Source organism: Molothrus aeneus, chromosome 3 (assembly GCF_037042795.1).
Source record: "Molothrus aeneus isolate 106 chromosome 3, BPBGC_Maene_1.0, whole genome shotgun sequence".
Classification (NCBI taxonomy): Eukaryota; Metazoa; Chordata; class Aves; order Passeriformes; family Icteridae; genus Molothrus; species Molothrus aeneus.
The window spans coordinates 62,132,794-62,156,532 of NC_089648.1; the positions used below are offsets into that span (position 1 = coordinate 62,132,794).

The window sequence follows — 23,739 nt, forward strand, 5'->3', positions numbered from 1 at the left end:
ACACCTAAATATAATTTATTCATACATAATAGTATTTGTCCAAGACTTTGGGAATTCTGCTCAAGTGTATCTGAATCAAGAACAAAGGATGAGTGAATGGTTGCTGAGTTTTTTACTCTGCACTCTCCTTTCCAATAATAAAAATTGAAAATGGATAAAAATTACATTTAAGAAATCACAGAAGAAACTTCTAACTTACTTCTTCCTTAAGACACATGCACAACTCTTAGTAGATTAATAGTAGCTATATTTGTAAAGCTTTGTGCAGTACTAATGAACTTTGCTATTTTGTGGCAGATCCCTCAGCAGATAATCTCTTAATAACCATTCATTTGTGGGTTTCTTTTTTGCAAGTAACAGCATGAAATAAGAAAAGGGGAATGTTTAATCCTGAAAAACATACATGCAATCCTTCTTACTAAAAAAAAAAAAGCGCAAAATGTAACTGAGAAACATTATGGCATTTTTTTTATGCTATTGTTTTTTGTTTAGAGCATGAAGCAGTCAGACACGAAAAAGATGTTCCCCTTACAAAACCAGGTAAGCACTCCTGTATTTTATTTTTCATATTTGTTTTGAAAATGTTATTTAAAGAAATAGTGAAATACAAATGCATATGACAAATGTCCAAACCATTGTCCTGTGATCTATTTTGATGTATAGAATGGCCCTGACATGCTGTACCACAAACTAAATAGCACAGTACATACTTGTAATGCTGGTTGTCATTTTAAGATATAGATATATGTACACACTAAAGGTCAAATTTCTGTCTCTGTAATTCCATTGATGTCAAAGGCATATGTCAGCAAAGAATTTGAACTGCTTTCTGAAACTGCTTACTTTAAATGGTTCCATTTTTCTAGTTATTTGTGGGGGTCTGCCTTTCATTTGGACTTCAGAAAACACTTAACCTCCCAGGATGAGCAATACTTAAATTTTCATCCATTGCAGGTATCATATGATATAGTATTTAGATCTTGGTCTGGCACCATCCCCAATCTGTGGCAAATGTCTCTGATATCCCAGCTCATGCACAGTTGCGCTTGCACATGACAGAGCAAAATTGATGCTGGTACAGGAAGGAGCATTGTCCAGTTTTGCTGTGGACTGTCATCATGGGTTTAAAAAATGTCTGCTCCATGCTTCTTCATGAAAGGAAATAAGGGAAGAATTAAAATTTTTATTGTTAATATTTGTCATCCTTAACGCTAGCAAACCAATTTCAGTCCATAAATGAGAACACCCCTAATAATATCATTCATTATTAAATTGTTGTTAATTGCTGTGAGATTATTAAAAATATGTTTTGATACATGGAAACATCTAGAATAAATAAAGCCTTTCTCTGCCATAACAATATTCTGCCGAACCTGACTGTTTTGACCATTTTTCTTTCCTCTTTTTCCTTCCCAGTCAAACCGAAAAACACTGCAAGTACGTGTAATGACTTATTTCTTATGGAATATAAATCTTCTTTTCAGTTGCATGTTCTCTAAATTTGCATTTTTGCAATTTTCTCATGTTAGATAATGCTATTTTCTTGCTTATACTACAGATACTCTTGTATTCTGTCTGCTTACTGACAGCCAAACACAACAAAATCAAGCACATTTATAATGCAATATTGTGAAGATGCAAGATTCAAACTGTATTTGCAATTTTTGCTCCCTAGAAAATAATGTAAATTACACTGGTAGCAAAACTGATATTCTGGTGGGTTTAGATGAGTGTAGATGTATAATTTATATCTATGCAAATATACTGTTTATTGAAAACAAGAAAATAGCATGTAGCATAACTGAATTAGAGAACCTTTTCCTTAATTCTTTTACCATTTGGAAATTACTTACATTATTAATTCACTAAGCACATTGTTGGCCTTGTTCCAATAAAAGCTTTTTTTAATAAAAAACCTAAATTAAATTAAAGAAAAGAAAGAAATATTTCCAATTTAGATTAGTTTTAAGGAGGATTCAAGGGGAATTTGTCACATTGCAAAAAACTTCCACTGAAGTCATGGGATATTGTCCTTTTTAAGGTTGTTTTTAAGGACGGCTTCTGAACAGGTGAAGACTGGGATCTATGCTTATTGTGGCACATTACATACTGCAAAGCATGGTCAGACAAGAATCAGAAGGACAGTGTTTGTACTGCGTGCTTTGAATAGTGAAAATGCTGAAGTGTGGACCTTCACAGAGGAATTAGTTGTTGCCTCTTTAGCACAGGATCTGTGGGGGCTTTTTGGTGTTGTGCCTGACATTTCAAGACCAAACCACATGTTATTCTGGTGGAAAGTAAGCTGATGACAAGGCAAAGCAAAGTGATTCACTTCAACTTCCTAGACCAGTCACCTGTGCTAGGTGCTTAACGTTAGAGAGGATGAATCATGCTCTGAAACACCTGTAGGAAAACAGGGTTACTCTGAACCCCAGATGTAAAACAAAAGTGTGAGCACAAGGCATCTGAAATGTGCCTACACAGAAGGATATCCTTCAGCCCTGAACTGTAATGTTCCATTTTTGAGTTATTATTGCAAAATTATTACTTTTTGCAAAGCTATCCATGGGCTTATTTCCATTTTTGCCAGTATTTTCAGAAAATTTTGCTCTACTTAATTCTATTATCCACTTTTGCTCAGTCTTGGTTTCTCTGGATCTGTTTACTGACACGTAATGTCTTCTGCAGTGATTTATCTGAGAGACCCAGTGATGGCACTCACTACTGTTAGGAGCTCATCACAGATTTAAGTGACTAATTCCTTTTGCTTTCATCATAAAAATCACTGTCTACAATGCTTTTTTATCAAGAGCTATATTACCCTGGTATATTGTGAATATAAGGAATAGCCAGGATATTTTCCCTTGACCTTTGCAGAGGGTTGTTTGTACCACATTCTTGAGCTTATATTCTGCTGCTTGAAATGATTATAAAGGTTAACAGTACCTTTAGAAAAATGAAAAAAAAAAAAAAAGAAAAAAGAAAAAGAAGGAAAAAACCAGAAACAAGCAGACCTTGTCATTTACAAAAGTAATTCTCTATACATTCCCCCTTTTTGTGTAAACCATCCTTGAATAGATCAAGCTTAAGATTTTAAACACCAGAGCTGTCTATTTCAAATTGATTTTCTCCACTTAAAGGAGAGCACTTAGTTAGATCACTGCCTTCTTTATTTAATACATTTTGCTTCATGTATTTCTTATCCAGGTGTACAGTGTACTTACCATAACATGAACGTAGCTGTCATGTAATTCAGTATGAGTTGTAGCAATAGACACAAAATACCCACTGATTTTGGAGTTCAGGTCCAGTGGAATATAAAATAAATTAATATATTTATCCTGGGCTGAATTCATTCACACATTTAATCTTGTTCAGTCTTATTGTAAAAGCAAATGTGGTTTAAGTTACTAAAGAAATCGGGTAATTAGGGAATGCAGGTATAAACAGAAAGACAAGGCTGAGTTTGAGAACTACCCAAATTAATCACACAGACAATTTCAGAGTAGGAGCTTGCTGCCATGATCTAACCTGCAGGCAGGTATACACCACACAGTCACTCACTCAATTTTAAAAGCAATTAGTAAATCATCTTATTTTTCACTCTTTCTGTTTTAGTGTGCAGGAGGGTCTTTGACAGCCATTGACCGTACATCAAACTTGAATGTGTAATGAAACAGAATTAACTCCCTGCAGACAGACTAAAGACTCACAAATTGTGAGACATTGCCTTGAACAGAAAACAAAGCTGATGGCAGATCTTACACACACAGGAATGCCAAACTGTAGTTTGCAGTCAAGAGGGACATGTAGGCTGATATTTAAAAAAGAGCTTAAGAATTGGCAAATTATATTCCCACTTAGGTTTAAAATGAAAGCCCCATAATAGGAATAATATGTGTCCCAATGTTCTCAGAGTAAGTCAAAGTTTGTTGATGCATTGAGAATAGGAAATGACCCTAACATTTCATACAACAGAGGGTCAAACCTACTGCCCTTCAGGTCAACAGTCTTCCTGTACCTGACTGTCTAAGGAAATCAATTAATCCTAAATTAGGGTACATGCACATAACTGGGCCCATCCAGATCCCTCAGAGAGACACTCCCTCAGTTAAGTGAGAGCATGAAACCCTTTCCTAGATTCAGTACCTCAGAAAAAAATCTTAGTTTTTTTCTTCTGAAAATGAAAAAAACATATTGATTATTCCATGGGTCATAATGCAGTAATGTGTCATCTTTAAGAAGCTATGAGCAAGATCATAACTAAAAAGGTAAATATTAAAGGACTTTAGCATGTTAGCATTTAATAGCAGCAAAACTGGCCTTTGTTGAATGCCAGTGGTACCTAAGCATTGAGCACTGACATTTACAGGTCTCCTTATGGGCCAAGACTTGAGTGAAAGTTTCCTGGGATGCATTAGGGAAAATGATGCTTAATTGCTCGGTCTTCCTGTGGAAGAAGCATTGACTGAAACATTTTCACCTTGGTGTGAGCTGATGTTCATCTGAAGCCAAAACTCAGCAGGAAGAAAGTACAGAGAAAGCTCAGTCAAAGGAATACCCTTAAATGCTTTGTGATCTTATTCCTTTTTTGTCCTGCTCTTAAGTTCTAAGAAAAGAGGCTTTTCTTTTTCTTTCAAATTGTATTCTTACATAAAAATGGGACTAATGAAGCAGTGATGGGTTAAAAATTATTGGATTCAAATGACAATGTAATTAATTTCTTTGATTTAAAATGACTGATGATGATTTACATCAGAGAATTTCTATCTGTTGGATTGACCAGTTTTCATCAATTATTTTGGGTATTAAAATAGCACAGGAATATATGCTTCTCTTGTGCTAGGTGGTGTGGAAAGATTTAGTCAAAATCTCTCAAGAGATTTTATTCTTAAAAGGCAAGTCAAACTGCTAGTCAAACACTTGGGGGTCAATGCCAGCTATTCAAGGTCAGTGTCAGTCTTTGGATGGGGGAAGTGAGGATGATAGGAAAAGAGAGGTAACGCTTAAGCTGAATACATTTTTTGGAAAATAGCATAGTCAGCTATAACCTTAAAGGCACACTTAAAAATGAGTCTCTTTAAATATTTGCTTGCTGGAAAGCTTTGGTTGGCACAGTGTTTGCATTTGCAGGAATCATTGTATGCTGGATTATAGTACTTCAAGGAGTGAGACTGTTAGCTTTCAGTGTGAAATTTTACATAAATACCCATTGTCAAGACACATTTGTTTGTAAATTAATACCCTGAAGAAAAGTTGCAGATGAAAGAGATCATCTATTTAAATGGTTGCTTGCCCTGAAAAAACATGGTACTGAAATTCTTGTTCTTTTCCTTCTCTTCCCTGTCCCCTTTCTCTTCATTGCTGGTTATTTTCCTGGAGAGCCAACAGCTGAAATCCCAACATCAGGTAAATATTGCATTTTTCTAGTATGCCTCATGGAAAGAGCTAATGAACATACCAGTGTTGATTAATGCACGTTGCTCATGAGCAAGGAACAGCGATAACGTAGAGCAGCATAGGTGAAGTGACTCTGGAGCACTGCAGCTACAGAGGTCTCTGCCATAGGCTCTTCTTTCCATCTGATTATGTGATTTTCACTGCTCACCTTCTGCAGCATGTTCTGGTGAGCTACACACAGGTGTTCCTCACTGCAAGAGCTGGTGTGAATGAAGTGACACACATGCCAGAGGACGCTGAAGAAAGCATTATTGCTATTGGTTGGATGATGCAAAGTGCAAATGAACCATTTGAAGGCAGCCAGCTATTTTTGTGCTGTAGTCAACAGGCAATACTGAAAAGGGCTCAGGTGCCTGAAGTGATATACTTTGCTTAATTTCAATCTGCCTTGATTGGTTGAATGGAGTCACAGACCAAATGCTTTTGCAGCTGGGGAAAAAGGATGCAGAAAAGGAAACAGCACATGCTCTAAGTGAATGTAGACTAGGAAAAACACCGCCAATTAAATAAATCACAATCTATTGCTGCAGAACTTTTGAATTATCACATATGGCAGGTATAAAGGTCCATCTAGCTCTGTATCCTGGAGATTTTTGTTTGTTTCTTTCAGATGTTTGAGATCACTCTGGGAAAGAGAGTAAGAGGCAAGAAATAGGCAGAGTCCTTCCCTAGTATATTTTGGCAACAAACAAATAGGTAAATCTGGCAGTAGTTAGGGAATTTCAGAATTCAAGTGCTAAAGTCTTTAGCAGGATTTTCTAAACTACTCTGCAACCAGCAATATTCAAAAAATTTCTAACCACTCTACACAAAGCCCAGAACTGCTAGTGCCACTAAGAGTAGCAGGCACTGTTGCAATATTACAGACACTGTAAACATGCCATGAGACACATTTACCACAGTAATTCTTCCAGGGAAATTACCAGTGAGACAATCTTTGCACAATGTACTTACTGTAAGAGCCCTGTATTTCTTATGCCTGTCACTTAATGTTATTTCTTTTCAAATCTTTCTAGCCACAAAAAAACCAAAGACAATTAAGGAAAAAGAAGGTAGGAATTTATTCTATGTGTTCATATATATGTTGAAGATCACAATAAAAATAGTATGAGATTGCAAATTTGCATGTTTGAGGCAACCCCTAAAATATCTGCGTTAATTCTCAAAGAATTTTAGTTGAAAACTCTAGGTAAAATCTATTCAACTGTCAGTTTACCAAATTTTACTGCACTACTTTTCCTTTGTAGAAAAAACAACTGCGAAGAAACAGCTGAAAGATGAAAAAACTAAAGGTAATAAAGGGATGAAAATCTCTGCAAACAGCAATAAAAATGCAAACATTCAGGTTTGGGGGATTTTATGGGATTAGAAAGAGGAGCTTTTTTAGTCTTTCTACATACATGCAAGTAAACCAAAATGATGAAATTGTGCATAAATCCCCAGTAATTGAATGTCTGGTGCCTCCTTTGCGTATGAATATCAAGGATTAGATCAGCGCATCCAGTCTGGCTGCAGCGCTGCCCTGCCTGTGACCTCCCTGGCTGGCACAGCAGGGACCAGTGCAGCCCCCAGCGCCGCAGCCCAGGATCAGCAGGACCCACCCAGTCTGCTCCTGTGCTCCCTAAAGTGGTAGTGCAAAGTTCATCTCCATAGCTTGTCTGGGGCCTTAGGTCACCATCCATTCCATAAAATAACTCTGGTGATACAAAATAGCTACACAAGAAGCCCTTTTGTATACACAAGACAGACTTCATGGTCACCCATGTTCTGGCTAACCTCTTGGTCGCAGCACTGCCTTGATTGTTTCCTCACAGTAATATGCAAATAGAGAAACGCTTTCTGTTATTCCTCTAAAGATAATTAATAGCAATAAATTACAGTATCTTATTAGGTAAGTGATTGAAGGCATAAATATCCTCTCTACATTGGTTAAATGCAATGACTTGCATAAAAAATTTGCACATTGAAATCTCAAACCTCAAAGGATAGCAATAGCACTGGTGCCAGTTCACTAAACTACTGCCTAGAAGCAGTTTACTTATATGGTTTTACTGGACAGAAAATGTATCTGTTTAAATTATTTACTAGGAGAGTCAGGCTTTAAAAAAATCTGGTTTATAGAAATTCTTATCTGAGAGATGATTCCAAGAAACAAACATATTTCTTATTGAAATTTATTTCAGTATTTTGAGCTAAAACTGTAGATTAATATATTATCTATTTTTTTTAATGTGTCCCACCAGTAAAAGAAGACCCACGACATCAAAACCTGACATCAGGTACATGATTTTTTCTTTATTGTAAAGGATTCAGGAAAGTGTTGGTTTGTTGTTTGTTTTTGTTTGGTTTGTTTTGGGTAGTTGTTTTTTGTTTTTTTTTTTAAGGGAGATCACGCAATATTTTCACATTTCTAATTCAAGTCTATGGAGCAAAATGTGAGACAAGCCAGGCAAATCAGGCAAATCAAATCCATAAATCTTGTTCCTGTGAAGAATGAATTGCTGGAATGGTATTGTTTTACCACCTTTCTAAATTTTTAAACATATATTCATCTGATTACCTTATAAAACAAGAGGTCTGTAATTAATATGGCAGTGCAGCGTTAAAAACTAATGTTTTCTCCTCATAGAAAATCTTTTCTGTAACAAAGTCACATAGGGAGAAACATGTTCAATTTGTTTTCTCCCACATTAATAAATATTGTCTCCCATCACATTCTGCCCCCACTCCACTCCAGCAAAAATGGTGAATAAAGATCAGCATCTCAGGAGAAAATCTCCCTCCATTGTGTAATAATTTTTTTATTAGTTTACAGCAAAAGGAAATATATATTCCAGATTCTTGACTAGTATAAATTAAATTAATAGCTATGACTTCAGTGGAACTGCATTAATTCATGACAGACAAGGATCAAAGTCTTTAATCTCACCTGACATCTAACTAGTTTACACAGAAAATATGAGCTACATATGAATATGGTTCCTCCTAATGCAACTTTGTTGTCTTAACCTACTGAGGAAAGTATTTCACTTCTAATTTTCCAGATTATTTTGTTGTATATGCTTTTTTGACTTCTTTACTGTAAGTAGAATGATTTAGAGTCCTACAATCATGATATAAGATGTGTAACATATGTGCAGTTATATGTATATATTTATTTAGAAATAATTATTTATCCATATGTAGAAAGTTTAAATCATAGAAAAATATAAAAGATACCTAAGTATAAAACAAGTGCAGAACAATCTGTTTTCAAGAGAGTAAAAATTAAGTGCTAAATAAAACTTGGATTGGTTACCATGTATATTATACAAAAGTATTTGCACACATGGCTCACTTTGTTTTATACAGCTTCATTTTTTTTCATCTCATTTTCTTTAATCAGGAACACAGAGATAAGGAGTCCATAGATATCGATATAGACTAGATAAGATATAGATATAGACATAGATAAGATATAGACATAGATAAGATATACACTTTTATTCCTCTTGATTATTATGTTATCAACTGACAGATACAGAAGGTAGAATCCATGTTGTCAAAATTTTATTGCTATTTAATAGCACAGAATTTTTTATGGATCAGGAAATGTTCATCATAATATCTAACCAGTACATTAAACCAAAGATTTTGCCAGGAGAGAAAAGAATTCTCCTATGCATCAAAATCTCAAATTTAGTGTAAAACAAAAATGTACTACAAATTTTCTCTCACTGGACTTTCTCTTGCCCACCACCCTCCTACAAAGTTTCCATCACTCAAAAACTGTGTTTCTGTGACTTTCATCTACATTACTTATGATGATTGTTTAATTCAGTTGTATGTTATCACTGGGCAATTTTTCTCAGCTGGATGTTTCTCAGATCATGAGCAGCTCTGTGCAAAATCAGTTCTTCATAACTGGCTTTGCAAACAGAACTTACTATGTAAGTGTTCTTAAAATATTCATTTTCCACCAAAAAGAATGCTTAGTTTTCAGACCATGGATGAAAGGTTTCCAGAAGAACATCAAAGTTACTCTTTTGGATGTTGGTTTTATCTATTTGCTCAAATTGAGAATTTAAAAGTTTAGACCAAGTCCTAGGTCATGTATACTTGAATTAGAACTTTATGACTTTCACCTGTTCTGTTTGCAGATTGAGACAGTGCTTTTTCCCCAGTTCACTGAATACACTGAATAAGTTTATTTTTCTGATAAATGAAAGTAGAAAAGGATTTACACTTCTGAGCTAATCTAAAACTTTAAATAGTAAATCTTCAGTCAGCCTTCAAAAGCTGAAGAGATTCCCAGTTCTTAGATTTTGATCAGAACTCTTCAACCTTTCCCTGATATTAAAAAGCAATCAGATAAAGATTAAGCAATTTTAAAAGCTGTATATAGCTGCAATTTTAGAATGAGCCACATTTGAACAGAATTTTAAGCATTACTGTACCTTTCATAAATAATGGTGCAACGTGCAGTAGACGCTAAATTTCACTCTCCTGTAGATCTGCAAGCAATTAATTAGAATGCTTTCCTCTTCTTTTTCCTCCCCTAAATGTCATAGTTGACACCTGTACTGAGGCTGAAATTTACCAACAGCAAAAAAAAAAGAGAATTCTTGGAACTTCATTTTTATTTCTATCTTATAACAAATGTATTTGGAAGCACACACAAGCAGTTTTTTGACTCTTGGAATGAAATTTAAGGAGAGTAAAAATTCAACTCTCTTGTGAGGATTATCTACCATAATCTTTATATGAACAGCTGTACACTTCTACATGTTGAATTTTTTTTCAAGGCTAACATCAGAGAAAGAAAATCTAAATGGATCAAAAGTTCATTATATTTATCCTAATTACCTTCCAACTGCCCTCTTAAATGAAAACTCTGGAACTAATGTATATTGCATTTATAATACAGTGAGTTGAAGGGGTTGACGTTTTTACTGCCCACAGATGTGCAAATGTGGCAGAAATAAAGAGAGGCTGTGTTGCAAGAGCATGAAAAGTGAGAATTCATTAAACTGATACTATTCCCATATGTTTGGTTTGGTTTTTATTTTAATTAGAATAGAGTGTGGATTACTCTCAAGGTCAAGTGAAACCAAACCAGTCATGATAACTTCCTTGTAGATGTGTCATAAATAGACTTAGATAATTTGTGCATCTACCCTCATATATTATTAGAGGTTTGAAACTTTACTTAATGTGGGAACTGTTATACTTAATGTTTAGCTAAAGAACTTGTACTTCTGTGAAAACTGAAATCAACATTAAGCAGAGTTGGAGCACTGTTTATATGAACATACTATGCAAGAAGGAAAGACAGAAGGAAAAGCACCTCACCTAGATTTTTCATGTATTTCTGCAGTGATAGAGATTCTCAAATACAATACCTATTCTCAAATATGTTCTAGAATAAAGAGCAATAATTTCATCATACTATCAATTTATATTCAATGCTACATATTAATCACCACACGAAAACCTCAGCAACTGCAGGGGGTGAATTCATTATATGTCATAAAACCATGTGGGAATTGGTTTATTACTGAGGTTGTTTCAGTCCTTTGCACTTTCTGTGCAGTAATATATTTTCCAAAGTTAAGATGACTTCCAAGTCTGCAAAAGCAGAAAGTTTTATTTGGTGTGAGGTTTGATATGACAGCCATTTGGGAGCCTGTGAAGGAGGTTTCCTCAGTGCTGAGAGAATGTAAACTTGACAGCTGTGCAATGTGTGAGATTTTTCCCATATATAATTATTTTGAAAGAGAGTAAGATGGCTTCATTTTTTCCCTTGGTTCTGGAGCTTTTGAAGACTTTGGAGTAAAACATGATCTTTTTCATCATTCTGAAGTAGCAAGTTTTGTCAAATTCATTAAGCACAAACATTGGTAATATTCTATAATACAGAAGCATTGAACGACTTTAAAAACATTGTGTAATGGTCAAAAGAGAAAGTAAGAACTTTGCAGTGCAGAAACTATATTCTGCAGAACTATAGTTCTGCAGAAACTATAACTGCAGAAACTATATTCTCTGCTCTCCTTGCCACCCAGTCTCTGTGTCTCAGATGTATGATGGTTCTGATATACTCTCAGGAGTTTCTTCCAGAAATTCAGCAGCATGAACTTGTACTGACTAGAATTTTATCACCAGAATTCAGCAATAAATCACTAATATTTATGTTGTTGTTTTCTGGATATAAGAAAGTTTGCTGTTTGCTAGAATGTCATTAGAAGGAACTGACACTCTAAGTTTCCGAATTTCTTGTAAAAGATCAGTTCTAATTTATTTACAAGACCTGTGTCTCTGTAGGTTATTCTCATTAAGATTTTCATCACAGTCTAGTACAAGAATTCAGCAATAGAGCAGGATGAACTGTGCACTAAGGCTGCTTGTAGGAGAGTCCATGTAGAACATCCTCCATTCTGTGGATATACAGGAATTTTATGTTGGTCAGAATTGTGAGGACCAAGCCTGTACATGTAGGCCTTCCAGCAACTTGCTATTAGTCATTCCATTTTCCTGAAGTTGGCTTTTAAGCAAATACTTGGAGACTAAATCTTATCACACTTGTCTAAATGAAGACGTGGAGGAATACTGACCATTGAGAAGATGCATATGTTTAAATACACAGTTAAACCATGCTAAATGCTGGAGTGATCATTTATTAAGAACTAAGGTGACCTTGATTTAATTTAGTTTAACCTACTGTGGAATTTTCACTGAGGCTGTTTTAATTCTGAATGAGCATCTACACAACATTTTATATGCACTAATTAATCTCTTTTTAATTTACCTTGAATTAATCTTGCTTATTTTTTTCTATGCAGAAAAGACATCCAAGGGGGAAATTTCAGCCATATTTTCTAAATGAAAACTTTAAGATCTGTCCTGAAACTGACTAAATGTCACTGGAAAATTTCTAATAGATTGCAATAAGTTTTGAAACTCAAAATCTGTAAAGACATACCAAAAGGAGAACTAAATATCAGGTTTTATGTTAACAATGAGTTTATAAATAACCTCTCAGCATAGTAGATTATAAATTAAATTATTAATTCCAGAGAATCTACTTAAATGACCAAAGGTTTAAGTTTTAGCTTTCAAAACAAAACAGTTTTACAGTGATAATCTACAAGTACTTTGGGTTCATGTTGTTTTTCCCACAGGAGCTTCTTCAACATCCATCCCTTGCTCTGAATTAATCTTTTTTACTTTTGGCTATATTTTGTAATTTAATTACCTTATCTAGAATTTATTTATTGTCTTGATTTGTAGAATTGGGAATTACTGAGATTGAATCTCAATTCCTATCTGCCAGACATGTTTTGAGTATGACCAAGTCCCTTCATCAGGCCCCTGACAAAATGCAGCTGTAGGTACTTTGCTTTTAAAATGATAGAGACGATGATAGTTTCTCTATACCTTTGTAGTCATTGTGCAGTCTCTAAGGGGTTAAGATGATACTCTTTCACAGCCCTCTTCAACTGGAAAACCTCAGTTTTACAACTTCTATTCTCCAGGAGGGCACTAGGGTTTCCGAGTTACAAAATAATGTAGGCGGAGTGCAAGCTGCTTGTTCCTCTCAATTTTGCACAATTCCAAATCCATCAATACAAGAGTCATTGGCACCTGAGGTTAATATACAAGACATCTATTTGATAGGCCTGTTTCTCTTTCAGAAACCTCTTTATGTAAAATACTTCAAAACAGTTATCCGGTGAAATAGTTGCACATTAAATTTGGTGCTCCCAGGCACACCTAGTAATGTATAGAGATGGCTCATGTGGCTCATGCATATGCACAGCACTAAGTTTAATATTTGGAGAGCTCTGCAGTTTACAATGGAGAGATATTTCCTGGTGTCTTTGAGGATCTGCTTGGTGAACATGACTTCAATTGTGGGCACTGGTACTCAACCTAAATCTTGCTCAAAGTGGCTGAAGTCCACCCTAAGTCTTGGTCCACAAGCATTATTAGACCTCTCCCATTACACTTGTTAATGTGCCCCATGAGCTAGGAGTGGTTTTCTATATTAAAAGATTATGAAAAAAGTTCTACCAGAGAATACACCAAGGGAAAACTCACAGAGAGCCACCCCGTAAATAAAGGACATTTGGGAAAAAAAAATAATTGGAGGATAAGCAAAATTTTTAAATGCACAAAGTAATCAGAAGCTGTGGTTTTTTGCAATTAACTCATTAACTGATTCCTTCTTATGTTAATTCCAAAATTTATTTATCTAGCAAATTATTAAAGAAATACCTGTGTTTTCTATAAATGTGGGACAGACTGGTGAAACTAAACATACAAGCCTATGGGAAAAGAACGACTATGAAAAAATTTATTATTTAGCACACCGGTTTAGGTCCAGTAGAGAGAAGCTGTTTTGCTTAGATTTGAAAAATGAACCCAATTAGTAATGTTATTTATGCCTGTTTAGCAATGAGTTAATTCCTTTTCCTTTAACTGGGTCAAAACATTTTTTTAAAATTAAACTAAAAGGCTCCAGACACTTGTAAATATATGTGAAATTTATTTCAAGACAAATGAAGCAAAAATATATCCATATAAGTCTCTGAACAATTTTGCCACAAACAAAATATAATTGTTTAGTATCTTAGTGAACATTGTTGTGTTCATTTTGCCCTTTAGTTTGACTGGCATATCTTCTTAAATCACATTGCAAGAGAAGTGAAAAAAAGTACACATTATGTATTCCCATGACATACTTTGTGGAAGTAAAGCTATATAAAAAATTTGATTGTTCAGCAGTTTTCCAAGTCAGAGATTATTTATCTTTGTTTCAGATAAATGGCCATTTCTTCAAATCCCTCTTCAGCTTTAGGAAAGTAATTGCTGTCATATTTTTTCATCAGCATAGGTTTTGTTTTTAAAAAATTATCAGCTGAAACCAGGCTTCTGGATATTGGAGTGAGTTCATGTTTCCAGACTATCATCAGTATAGTGAAATCCTGTGGAAAAATCCTAATTATGTGATACAATTTTTAAATAAGTAGCAGCAGATGTTTCGAAATATTTTAAGAAGACAGCTTATTGAGTTCCTACAGTTTCTTCCTGTCTTTCCTTATTCCCAGAACTGTGCAAATTCACGATGAAGATATTCTAATTTAGCTCCATTTTTCATTGTAAGTAGCACACAGGCACAGATCTGATCTTTTCTAATCTTAAGCACTTAGAAAAGAGCATATTTTCTCCATGGTAAATCAGAGAGGAACTTCTCATCTGAAGAGTTACTCATCCCTTCAGAATCTGAATTGCATCCCAGCTTTATGTCACATGGCTAGTGCTAAATCCAGAATGTAGTGCCTCCAGTGCCTGTTGTCAAGCATGGTGAATTTGGTTCTGCCAGGGTTTGCCAGCAGTTCAAATTTATCATACAGTTCAACACTGTCTCTTTATTGAGTTTTTATTGTCATAAAAGAAGTCCTGCTGTTCCCAGCAGAGCAGTTGTTATTGAGGAAGTGTGTGAACATAATGCTACACAAAATCCAAAAATCTCTCAAACCTTTATTTAATAAAGATTTCAGTTAGAATGATAACTGAAATGAAGAAATCACTTGGATCATTCAAACACCAACTTCCCTTTCATTATCTGCTTAACTTCCTTATCATACACTGTTTCCCTCCTCTCCTTTCTCTTACCTTCTTTCTCTACTCCATGCCTTTACAGTGAAATAAATATATGGTGTTAACATCCAGTTACTTGGTATCCATTCTTATTAACATAAAAAGATCCCTAACTGTTTATTCCTTCTTCTTTGGTTTCATCCTTTTTTATGCACATAAATGTGTTTGTATATAAAATTTAAACTAATTTTTAAATTTGAATTAAATTTATTTAAAAACAATTATTTTCTTGTGATATGTTGAAATTACATTAGTTGAAAGTTGACAGAGTCAATGTCATTTCAACATGCCTAAATTTCATGTCCAGTACACAATGTGTCCTACCATGACACTGTCAGTGTTTATTGAGCAATAGCAAGAGAATCCAGTTTGATTTTGCTGCCCACCAAAACCACTGTACTATTACTATTACTGTTGCACTGTGAAAAAGTTTGATAACTTCTGGTCCTTCTTATATACAATTTTTTAATTATTCATCCATTTGCTCCTATGTTTCAGTAATACAACAAATCATGCCAGTACTGGACTCCTTAGAAAACTCAATGCTAGCAAAGTTGTAAAACCTGTGTGCTCTGATTATTGCTATGCTTTGTTGGAAATGTCTGCATTGCCACATATGTGTTGCACTGTTACATCTTGCATGGTTTTACTGTCTAACAAAAAGAATTTTTTTTAATGACTCGTGGGGGAATGTCACTTTGGGGATGTTCACACATTCACGGGAGAATTACGTGGTTTGTGTGCAGTGACCGTAACATGGAATGTAACAATATTCCGTAAATATACAGCTTATTTATCCATTTAGCCTTCTTGCTAGACAAGGCAAGAGCCAGTTAACAAAATTTTTTTCCTTAAATGGTTGTTAGATGTAATCTATCACACTCAAGCTAAAAGACAGAAATAATAAATTTCACCTCCTATTGCAAAATTGGTTTTCTTAGAATAAAGATCACATTCATTGAGCTTTGTTGCTATGTTTCAAAAAGAGCACTGACTTTGACAAATGACAGATCATAACTGTTCTTAACCAGTTCTGTTCCCTTAATCTTATATATATTTTTATATATGTGGTGATATTTTCCCCTCTAATGACATTAACTATAATGAGAGTGCCCTTCTAGTGCAATTGATTAGATATATTTTCATCATATTTTATACTAAGATAGTGTTATTAGAGACATGTACTACTGACTTTGTACTGATACTATTTTTTTTCCACATTGAAACACAGATAAAGGCTGATTTCTTTTGTGTTTTCAGCAAAAATTAGGGGCAAACTGGGACCACAGACACTCCACATTATGGAGCAATCTTCTTTTTCTCACTTTTGAGCATTTTTTGTGAGAAAAGGCATATTAACTCTTATAGAATAAATCTATTTTACCTTCTCCAGACCTTGCTGGAAAAGTTCCTCAAATGCCTGAAGAAGAGCTGTTAAGGAGAATCTGAATTCTCATGGCTATAATAACAATGTTATTGCTAGTATTTAATTCTGCTCCTCAAACATCTTTAGCCCTTTTTCATTAAATAACTTATTATCTGACAAACCCCTTGATAAAACAGGTATGAAAACTTGGACAGTCTTTGCAAAGATATGCAATTAATTGTATTGCATCACAGACACTTTGAAAGGAGCTTTGGGAGCTACTTTCCAAATATTCTTCATTTTCTTTTGTTATTCAGGCACAAAATTAGATGCAAAATAAGTGTCCTCATGGTATAATTGTTTTATTTTTCCTGTCTATATATTTTCTATACAATGCTAGAAAAATGTCATTTGTAGAGGATGTTTTTAGATATATAGAATTGACTTAAAGTGGTAGTCATATTTCTTGTTTATTTGTAATGGACATATAAATGTTCTCTCCCCTTCTTTTTCCCATCCTTCTTCCCATTAAGCATTGTAATTTCTGAGAATGACAGTAGTATGACTGTATAGCATGATCAATAAGAAAGGAGTTGAAAAGAATTTATTGAAAAATAAATAATATAATTTTTGACCCAAATATGTTGGTTTGAAATGCAGGTATCTATGGGCCATGTTTGTTGTGAACCTAAGAAAACAGTATTTGGTCTCCTCAGAGGCCATCAGCATTCAACTTTTCTATTGAAGAAATAAAATGCAATTAAATGTGATTGAACTAAGACGTAATTAAAAGTTTCACAGGCCCACTAAGCAAAGAGATTTACATTCTTCTTTTTAGCAAGTGTGAAGGCAAAAAATTGTGATATTTATAAAAGATTCCACATGATTTACCTTCCCCATCTGCCCTGTGCTTTGTCTGGTCACTTTGTCATACTGTAATGATACCAAAATATTACATAACAGGGCTGAAATTGGCAGGAAAAGAAGGGGAGAAAGGGGGAACCACTTGCTTCTCTTCCTGACCCTTTAGTAAGTGAAAAAATCTTTGGTTACCAAATCATTGGAACAAAATCTTTTGCTGTTGTGTGGTTCAGTTTTGATGGCTGAAATTTGTTTGCACTTCATGTGCATTCCTGAGAAGTAAATAAGTTTAGTTGTTAAAGTTTTTCTTTTGTTTGTAATTGCTTACTGAATAGTAGTTTCTAATACTATGATTGTCTGAATTTTTGTGGTTTTGCATTGTTTATTTCTATTAGGACAGCCTCTGAGTGAAGAAATTGGATTCAAACTAGAAAATAATTGTCACACATTCTCTGTAATTTTTCCTTAATAACCAAACTGCTATTGCCTAAAAGAGTTTTCTTTTCAATGAATATTTAATTTGGTGACTTGCATTACAAACAGCTATCTCCTTATAGAAAGGAGACTTTAATCATTGTAATACATAAACAGGAGCACCTTTATACTCTTTAGGATTATAAAATTTTATTATAGGATGCGTTCCTCCTTTCTGCTAAAGAATTGAAAACTCCAGGAGAGTGCTCTTGCAATACTCCTCACATTGGAATATTGCAAGAGCCCTCTGTGTGACATGCATATCACTTAGAGATCAAGAGCAGAAATAAGCTCCATTTTTATACTTTATTGGGCAACTGTGGTAGGTACTTAACATTTCCACTATATAAGCCCTAACAACTTCACACAATCTTTGAATCAGGGGGTTCTGATTGTTTCTTCTCTTTCTGGAACTCATCTTGGCTGTTCTCTCTCTAACTGATTTCCATCCTGGCAAAAATGACTTAAAGTTATACTCTTTTCTTTTTTTTTTTTTTTTTTTGAGAAATTTCCTTAATATCCCTTCCCCCAGCCATTTGGAAATTAATTCATCTTGGGCACCAGATGTCCTCATATAAGAGCACCAGTTCTAATGTCCTAAAAAAGTGTTATGACACTTTTCCAGCATTGACTTTTTTGTTTACTCAGTAGCACTCACAAGGGGAATTTAAGTAATTATATTAATTCTCATAAACTACATCCTAAACTAAAGTATAGCCCAAATATAAGGCTTTTTTCTTTTTCTTTGTGCTTAAGCTGACAACAATGTCTATTTAATATGTCTACTGATAAACCACATTTTTCTCCTACTGTTCCTCCTTTTTTGTTTTTGGTAACATTTGCTCTGAAGATATGAGACAATACATTCAAAGTGAGAACCCTCTTCAGTTTTAAAGACACATTCTGCATTCATATTGAATGTGGGAATTGCAAAAGCAGTGTGGAAAGTATTTGTATTCTTATTTGCATGCCAAAATTCAAATTGTTCTCTTGACTATGGTTTGTATCATAACATGGTTGCAGACACAGTAGCAAAAATGTTGTTATTTTCTGAATGAATATCTTATCTGCATGTTTTGCAGCTGAGGTTTGCTACATAAAGCAGCCTAAGAAGCGTAACATGAAACAGAAATTGTAAAGAAGCCATAATAAAAAGTGTAATACTGAAACTGTTTCATCCTGTATAGATTTACTATATGGACAGCTGACTTTATTTTACCTAAAAAAGTTTGAATATAATAGAGACAGACAATTCAGTTTTAAAAAATGTTGAGGTTCATCAGCCATAAGAAAAAAAAAAAGAAATATGAGATACTTACCAGAAAATATGGAAACCTACAGTATGTCTATTTCAAAGCTCTGATTGTTAATTAGCTAAAATATAAAAGATCCATTCCATCGAGGAATGATGATGAAATTTGCTTTTATAAGTGAGTAGTTTTGCACTGGGAGAATTAATAAGACACAATCTACAAAGATAGTATAGGAAAAAGACTTTTTTGATAGTTTGACTGTTTCCAAAACCTGAAAATTACATCTTTCTCTACCTACATTTGGAAGCATAATACCTTGCTTATCAAATCTTGTACTCTTATAAGTGTAGCCACTAGATCACACATACTCTACAACATATCAAAATAGTTCAATCTTTTACCAAGTGAATCTGTTTAAGTTTTAAATCATGTGTAAACATTGCCTTAGTATTAGGATAAACTCATTAAGCATTGTGCCTTCAGTTTGTCCAATCCTCAAAAGAACATTTGAAGAAAATGGGGATTTTTCAGAATGAAATATTTTGGATTAATTCCAAGGAAATCCAATTAAAAATTATTAATACAAACTTTTTTTTTTATATTTGTAGATTGTTGAAAAAAAAACCCACAAAAGTTTTTTCCAAAGCTCTTGGGTTGAGATAAAGATAATTTAATAGATAACACAAAAAGCCACATGCTCAAGCAAAGCAAAGCAAGGAATTCATTCACTCCTATCCATAGAGAAGCTCCTTTCCATTCAACCACTTGCAGGAAAATAGAGCTCCATCATGGATGACCATTGCCTGGAAAAACAAATGCCATCACTCCAAATGTCCTCCCCGTCTTTTCTCCCCCAGCTGTATCTGCTGAGCACGATGCCATATGATATGGAATTTCCCTGTGGTCACTTGGGGTCAGCTGTCCCGGCTGTGTCCCCTCCCTCCCCCTGTGCACACACTGCCCACACACTGGTGGGGTGGGGTGAAAGGCAGAAAGGCCTCAATTGAGTTAGTCCTGCTCAGCAGGAACTAAACCATTCCTCAATTATCAACACTGTTCCAGATGGAATCCAAAACATTGTCCTATATTACCTACTACAGAGGAAACAAAACCTACTCCAGCCAAAACCAGCACATCCTGGAAGAAGCATGATTGTTTTTTCCTCCTTACCTTAAAACCTGTTTTACGTATCCTGCCTTTTCTAGTTCCTTGTTCTTATTCCTGTCCCATTTGCACTCTTTATCCCATCTTGCTTTTACTCTTCAGGCAGAGAAATAAACAAAACACCCTGTTGTTCATTGAGGGTTTTGGGGAGTTTTGATTTTGTTTTATTTATATATACCTTTTGAAGGTATTTGGTGATCTATGCAGGAAAAAAGAAAAAAAAAATATATATATACATATATATAGCCTGCAGCCAATTTCAGCACTGAAAGTTTCACAAATTGGAAACAAATTATGTTAGTCTTATGAAAATAACGGGAAAATTTAACACAATTCATTACTACTATCCCTATTTCTCCTGAGGTTCCTCTTTATGCAACATTTTTCTGATGTTTTCTAAAGATAGATGGTAAGTAATAGGCTATATAAACATTTGAATATCACTTCACCATATTGAAATCAACATGAGTACATACCAGCCAAAAAAACTCTGGTATCACTTCACAAACACTGCAGATAGAAATAATGCAACAAAGTATTAACATTCCAAATAAAAAATTATACAGTGATATTTAGCATTACACATTCCAAATAAACATGATTCCTAGTTAATTTCTATATCTTTTTTTTTTCCAGTTTAGAATTGTGGGCCATATTACTATTTTGTTGCTGCTGGCTGAGTTGCAAAAATCTTAAAGTTTGCCCTTTCCTTTCCCCTTCATGAATTTAGTGGCTTTTAACAAGAGATCATACATGAGGATTTCAAATGAAAGATTGCAGCAGCTAGTTCTACTAGTGGTTTTAGAATAATTATCAAGTAACACTTCTGGAAAACACTGTGCTGTCAGGCATGCTATAATTGCAATACACAAATAACCTAACCATCCTTAAAATACTTGCAAGTATGTAGTTTTGTATGTTGCTTTTTTACAGAAGTTTGTGAATACAGGTGAAGGAAAAAGAGGTGCATTTTTGCATTCTGATAGCATGTAAAACACAAGGGGGGTAGTAAATTTTTTTTACCTACAAGTAAAATATTTATTTGTATTTATTGGGGCTAGAAAGTGCATGGTGCCCTACTTGCTTTCTTCATGAAGAAGATTGTAATTGACTTTTTTTAATTTTAATTTTTGTATCCATAAAAGAAATACACAGAAATAGTTTCCTTTTAACAGTAAAAGGGGAATTTGTAATTGGCATTTTTCTTCCTTTAAGGAATTTCTCTTTGTCAATCTTGCATCCACTGTGATTAAATTTTAGGGGATTTTGTGTTAGTGGGATTTTTTTAAAAGATCTGATTGAAAAATCTCTGACTAAGTATTTTGGTAGGACAATACAGATTTTAATCATAGTGGGTTTTGTGGCAATACATTGTTTTTAGTTAATTTTACTCATATAAGTTACCTTAGCTCAAGAATGGAGTAAGTCTATTTGTTGAAATTATGTCTCAGAAGCTTTCTAGTTCTGCCCAAGCATGTACATAGAAGGGTCAGTGGTGGAGGACTTAGCACATTCACCCAGTCCATGGCTTGTCAAGCCTCACAGGAGAATCTTGGTCTGACACATTTGGGCTGTGAACTCTAATCAGGGGAGTTGCTTTATCTCTGTTTTCTAAAAAAAGCTGAGATCCATCTCACAGAGAAACAGAAACACTGAGAATTTGGGGGGGAAAATACATTCTAAGACTTAGTAAAAAAAAAGTAAGTCATTAGATCCAGAATGATCTAATTTCCAATTTTATTTTAAAGTGGGTTTTCAGACAAAAAACCTTTGCATGAGTCAGGCAAGAAAACCACTGAGGATAATACCACTGGGTGGAATATACCAGCATTTCTGACACACTGCTCTGTTTTCCACCATTTAATGGGACTTGGAAGTCAATAAATAAAGCCTGCACCCCAGTTTATAATGCAGGGAGCCCTAGAGTCCATCTCAGTTTAGAATTGTCACAGAGAACAACTAATTTTTTTTTTTTTTTTATGGGATGAACATCGGGGAAAAGAAAAAGTCATCAGAAAATCATCTGAATGAAAACTGACTTTTTTCCGATGCCAACATTCCTCCAGCCACTTTCCCAAACACCTAACTGATTAAAAACTGTCTTTTAAAATCTTGTCAATGTTAATCTCACAGTGCAAAACTCAGCTTTTCAAGCAAATTATATCAATTCCATCTGTGCTGAAGCATGTGCTCTTGAGAGCTTTTAAAACATGATGGAAAGTATGACTACATACACTGTACTCAAAAATTAAAAGGGAGAAAAAATCCATGACTGTGAAAGGTCAGAAAATAGGTACAGTAATTTATGATCCCTTTATTCACAATAAAAGATAATTCACCTGAAGTCTAATAAAATAGAGATGAGTTAGATATGAATTAAATATGAGTCTTTCTGGAACTCTTCAGCGTATCTGAAAGTCACTGTGAAATATAAAAACCCGAAAATATATGTGTGAGTTTTGGAGCCTTACATTCAGCTATCCCAAAATGCAAGTACTCTGGGAGAAGGAGTAGTATAACTCTGAGAAAAATTATGTATTTAAACGTGAAATTGTCCGTGATTTCTCATCTTGTGCTACAAGATCTCTCATTGAGCTTTTTAGCTAAAATCTTGTTGATATGTGAAACCTGGCTTGTGATCACACTAGAGATTTGTGATGTTATAACTGGGAATGAAATCATGCAGATGTTTTCGAAAGAACATGGAATAGACTCATGGCCCCAGTTTGGAAACCATAAACATTAATAATCTCTTCCTTGTTTTCCTAGCTCCTGTCCGCTACTTTCAATGTGTCTTCCTAAATGGACCTAATGGATTTGGGCTGCAATTTCCTATTAATTCCCCTTCAAACAAGGAAGAAAAGACTCACTCAAAGACTTCCAAGAGAAAGACAAGGAAACCGGGGCAGTAGAGAGACTGAGTCCTGTGATCACTGACATTTTGCACTTTATCATTTCTGCTGAGGTCCACAGTAGCTACAGTGGTACTTGTCATTGCAGGAACGCGATCCACTTGCACGCATGTACCTGGAACTGTTTCCATGGGGCAGCGGCAGAACAAGCAGTAATGAATGGTGTTTAACAAAGATAGAAATGTAAAAGTGCCCAGTTTCTCATGGAAAGGCTGCAATGCTAACAAGGCATTGATGTGACTGTGTGTGTGAGCATGTGCGTGTGTTTTCATGCCTCTTTCGCTCTTGTTTTTCTTTACCTACATGCTCAGCATTGAAGTGAGTCTGTTTTCCATTTAATCTTATCTAAGGAGTGAAAGGTTGAATGTAGCTCTTATATCAGCAAGATTGCAAGACTAGCTGCAATCCTAAACCATTTCTTCTTAATGTTCAATCAAATTGCTGACAGGAAAATGCCTCACTAAGTCATGAAAATGTACTCTGTGACTGGTGCTATTTTTATGTTTCATTGACCAGTGTAGCCTGAATCTCACACTTACTCGGAGCAGCTCAATACACTATCAGGAAGTTGACTCCACAAGTCATGTTAATGATGAATATTTCTATT

The 23,739-nt window shown here is 34.7% G+C and overlaps 1 protein-coding gene across 1 annotated transcript in view; it reads left to right on the forward strand.

The window, feature by feature from the left end:
* Positions 1–23,132, forward strand: part of TRDN (triadin) — a 194,110-nt gene extending 170,978 nt beyond the window's left edge. Inside the window, exons 34-40 of the mRNA XM_066546125.1 lie at positions 493–540; positions 1,417–1,437; positions 5,383–5,409; positions 6,477–6,512; positions 6,708–6,752; positions 7,692–7,739; positions 22,990–23,132. Coding sequence (XP_066402222.1) covers positions 493–540; positions 1,417–1,437; positions 5,383–5,409; positions 6,477–6,512; positions 6,708–6,752; positions 7,692–7,739; positions 22,990–23,132 — 368 coding nt within the window. The remainder of the gene's footprint in view (positions 1–492; positions 541–1,416; positions 1,438–5,382; positions 5,410–6,476; positions 6,513–6,707; positions 6,753–7,691; positions 7,740–22,989) is intronic.
* The last annotated feature ends 607 nt before the right edge of the window (positions 23,133–23,739 follow it).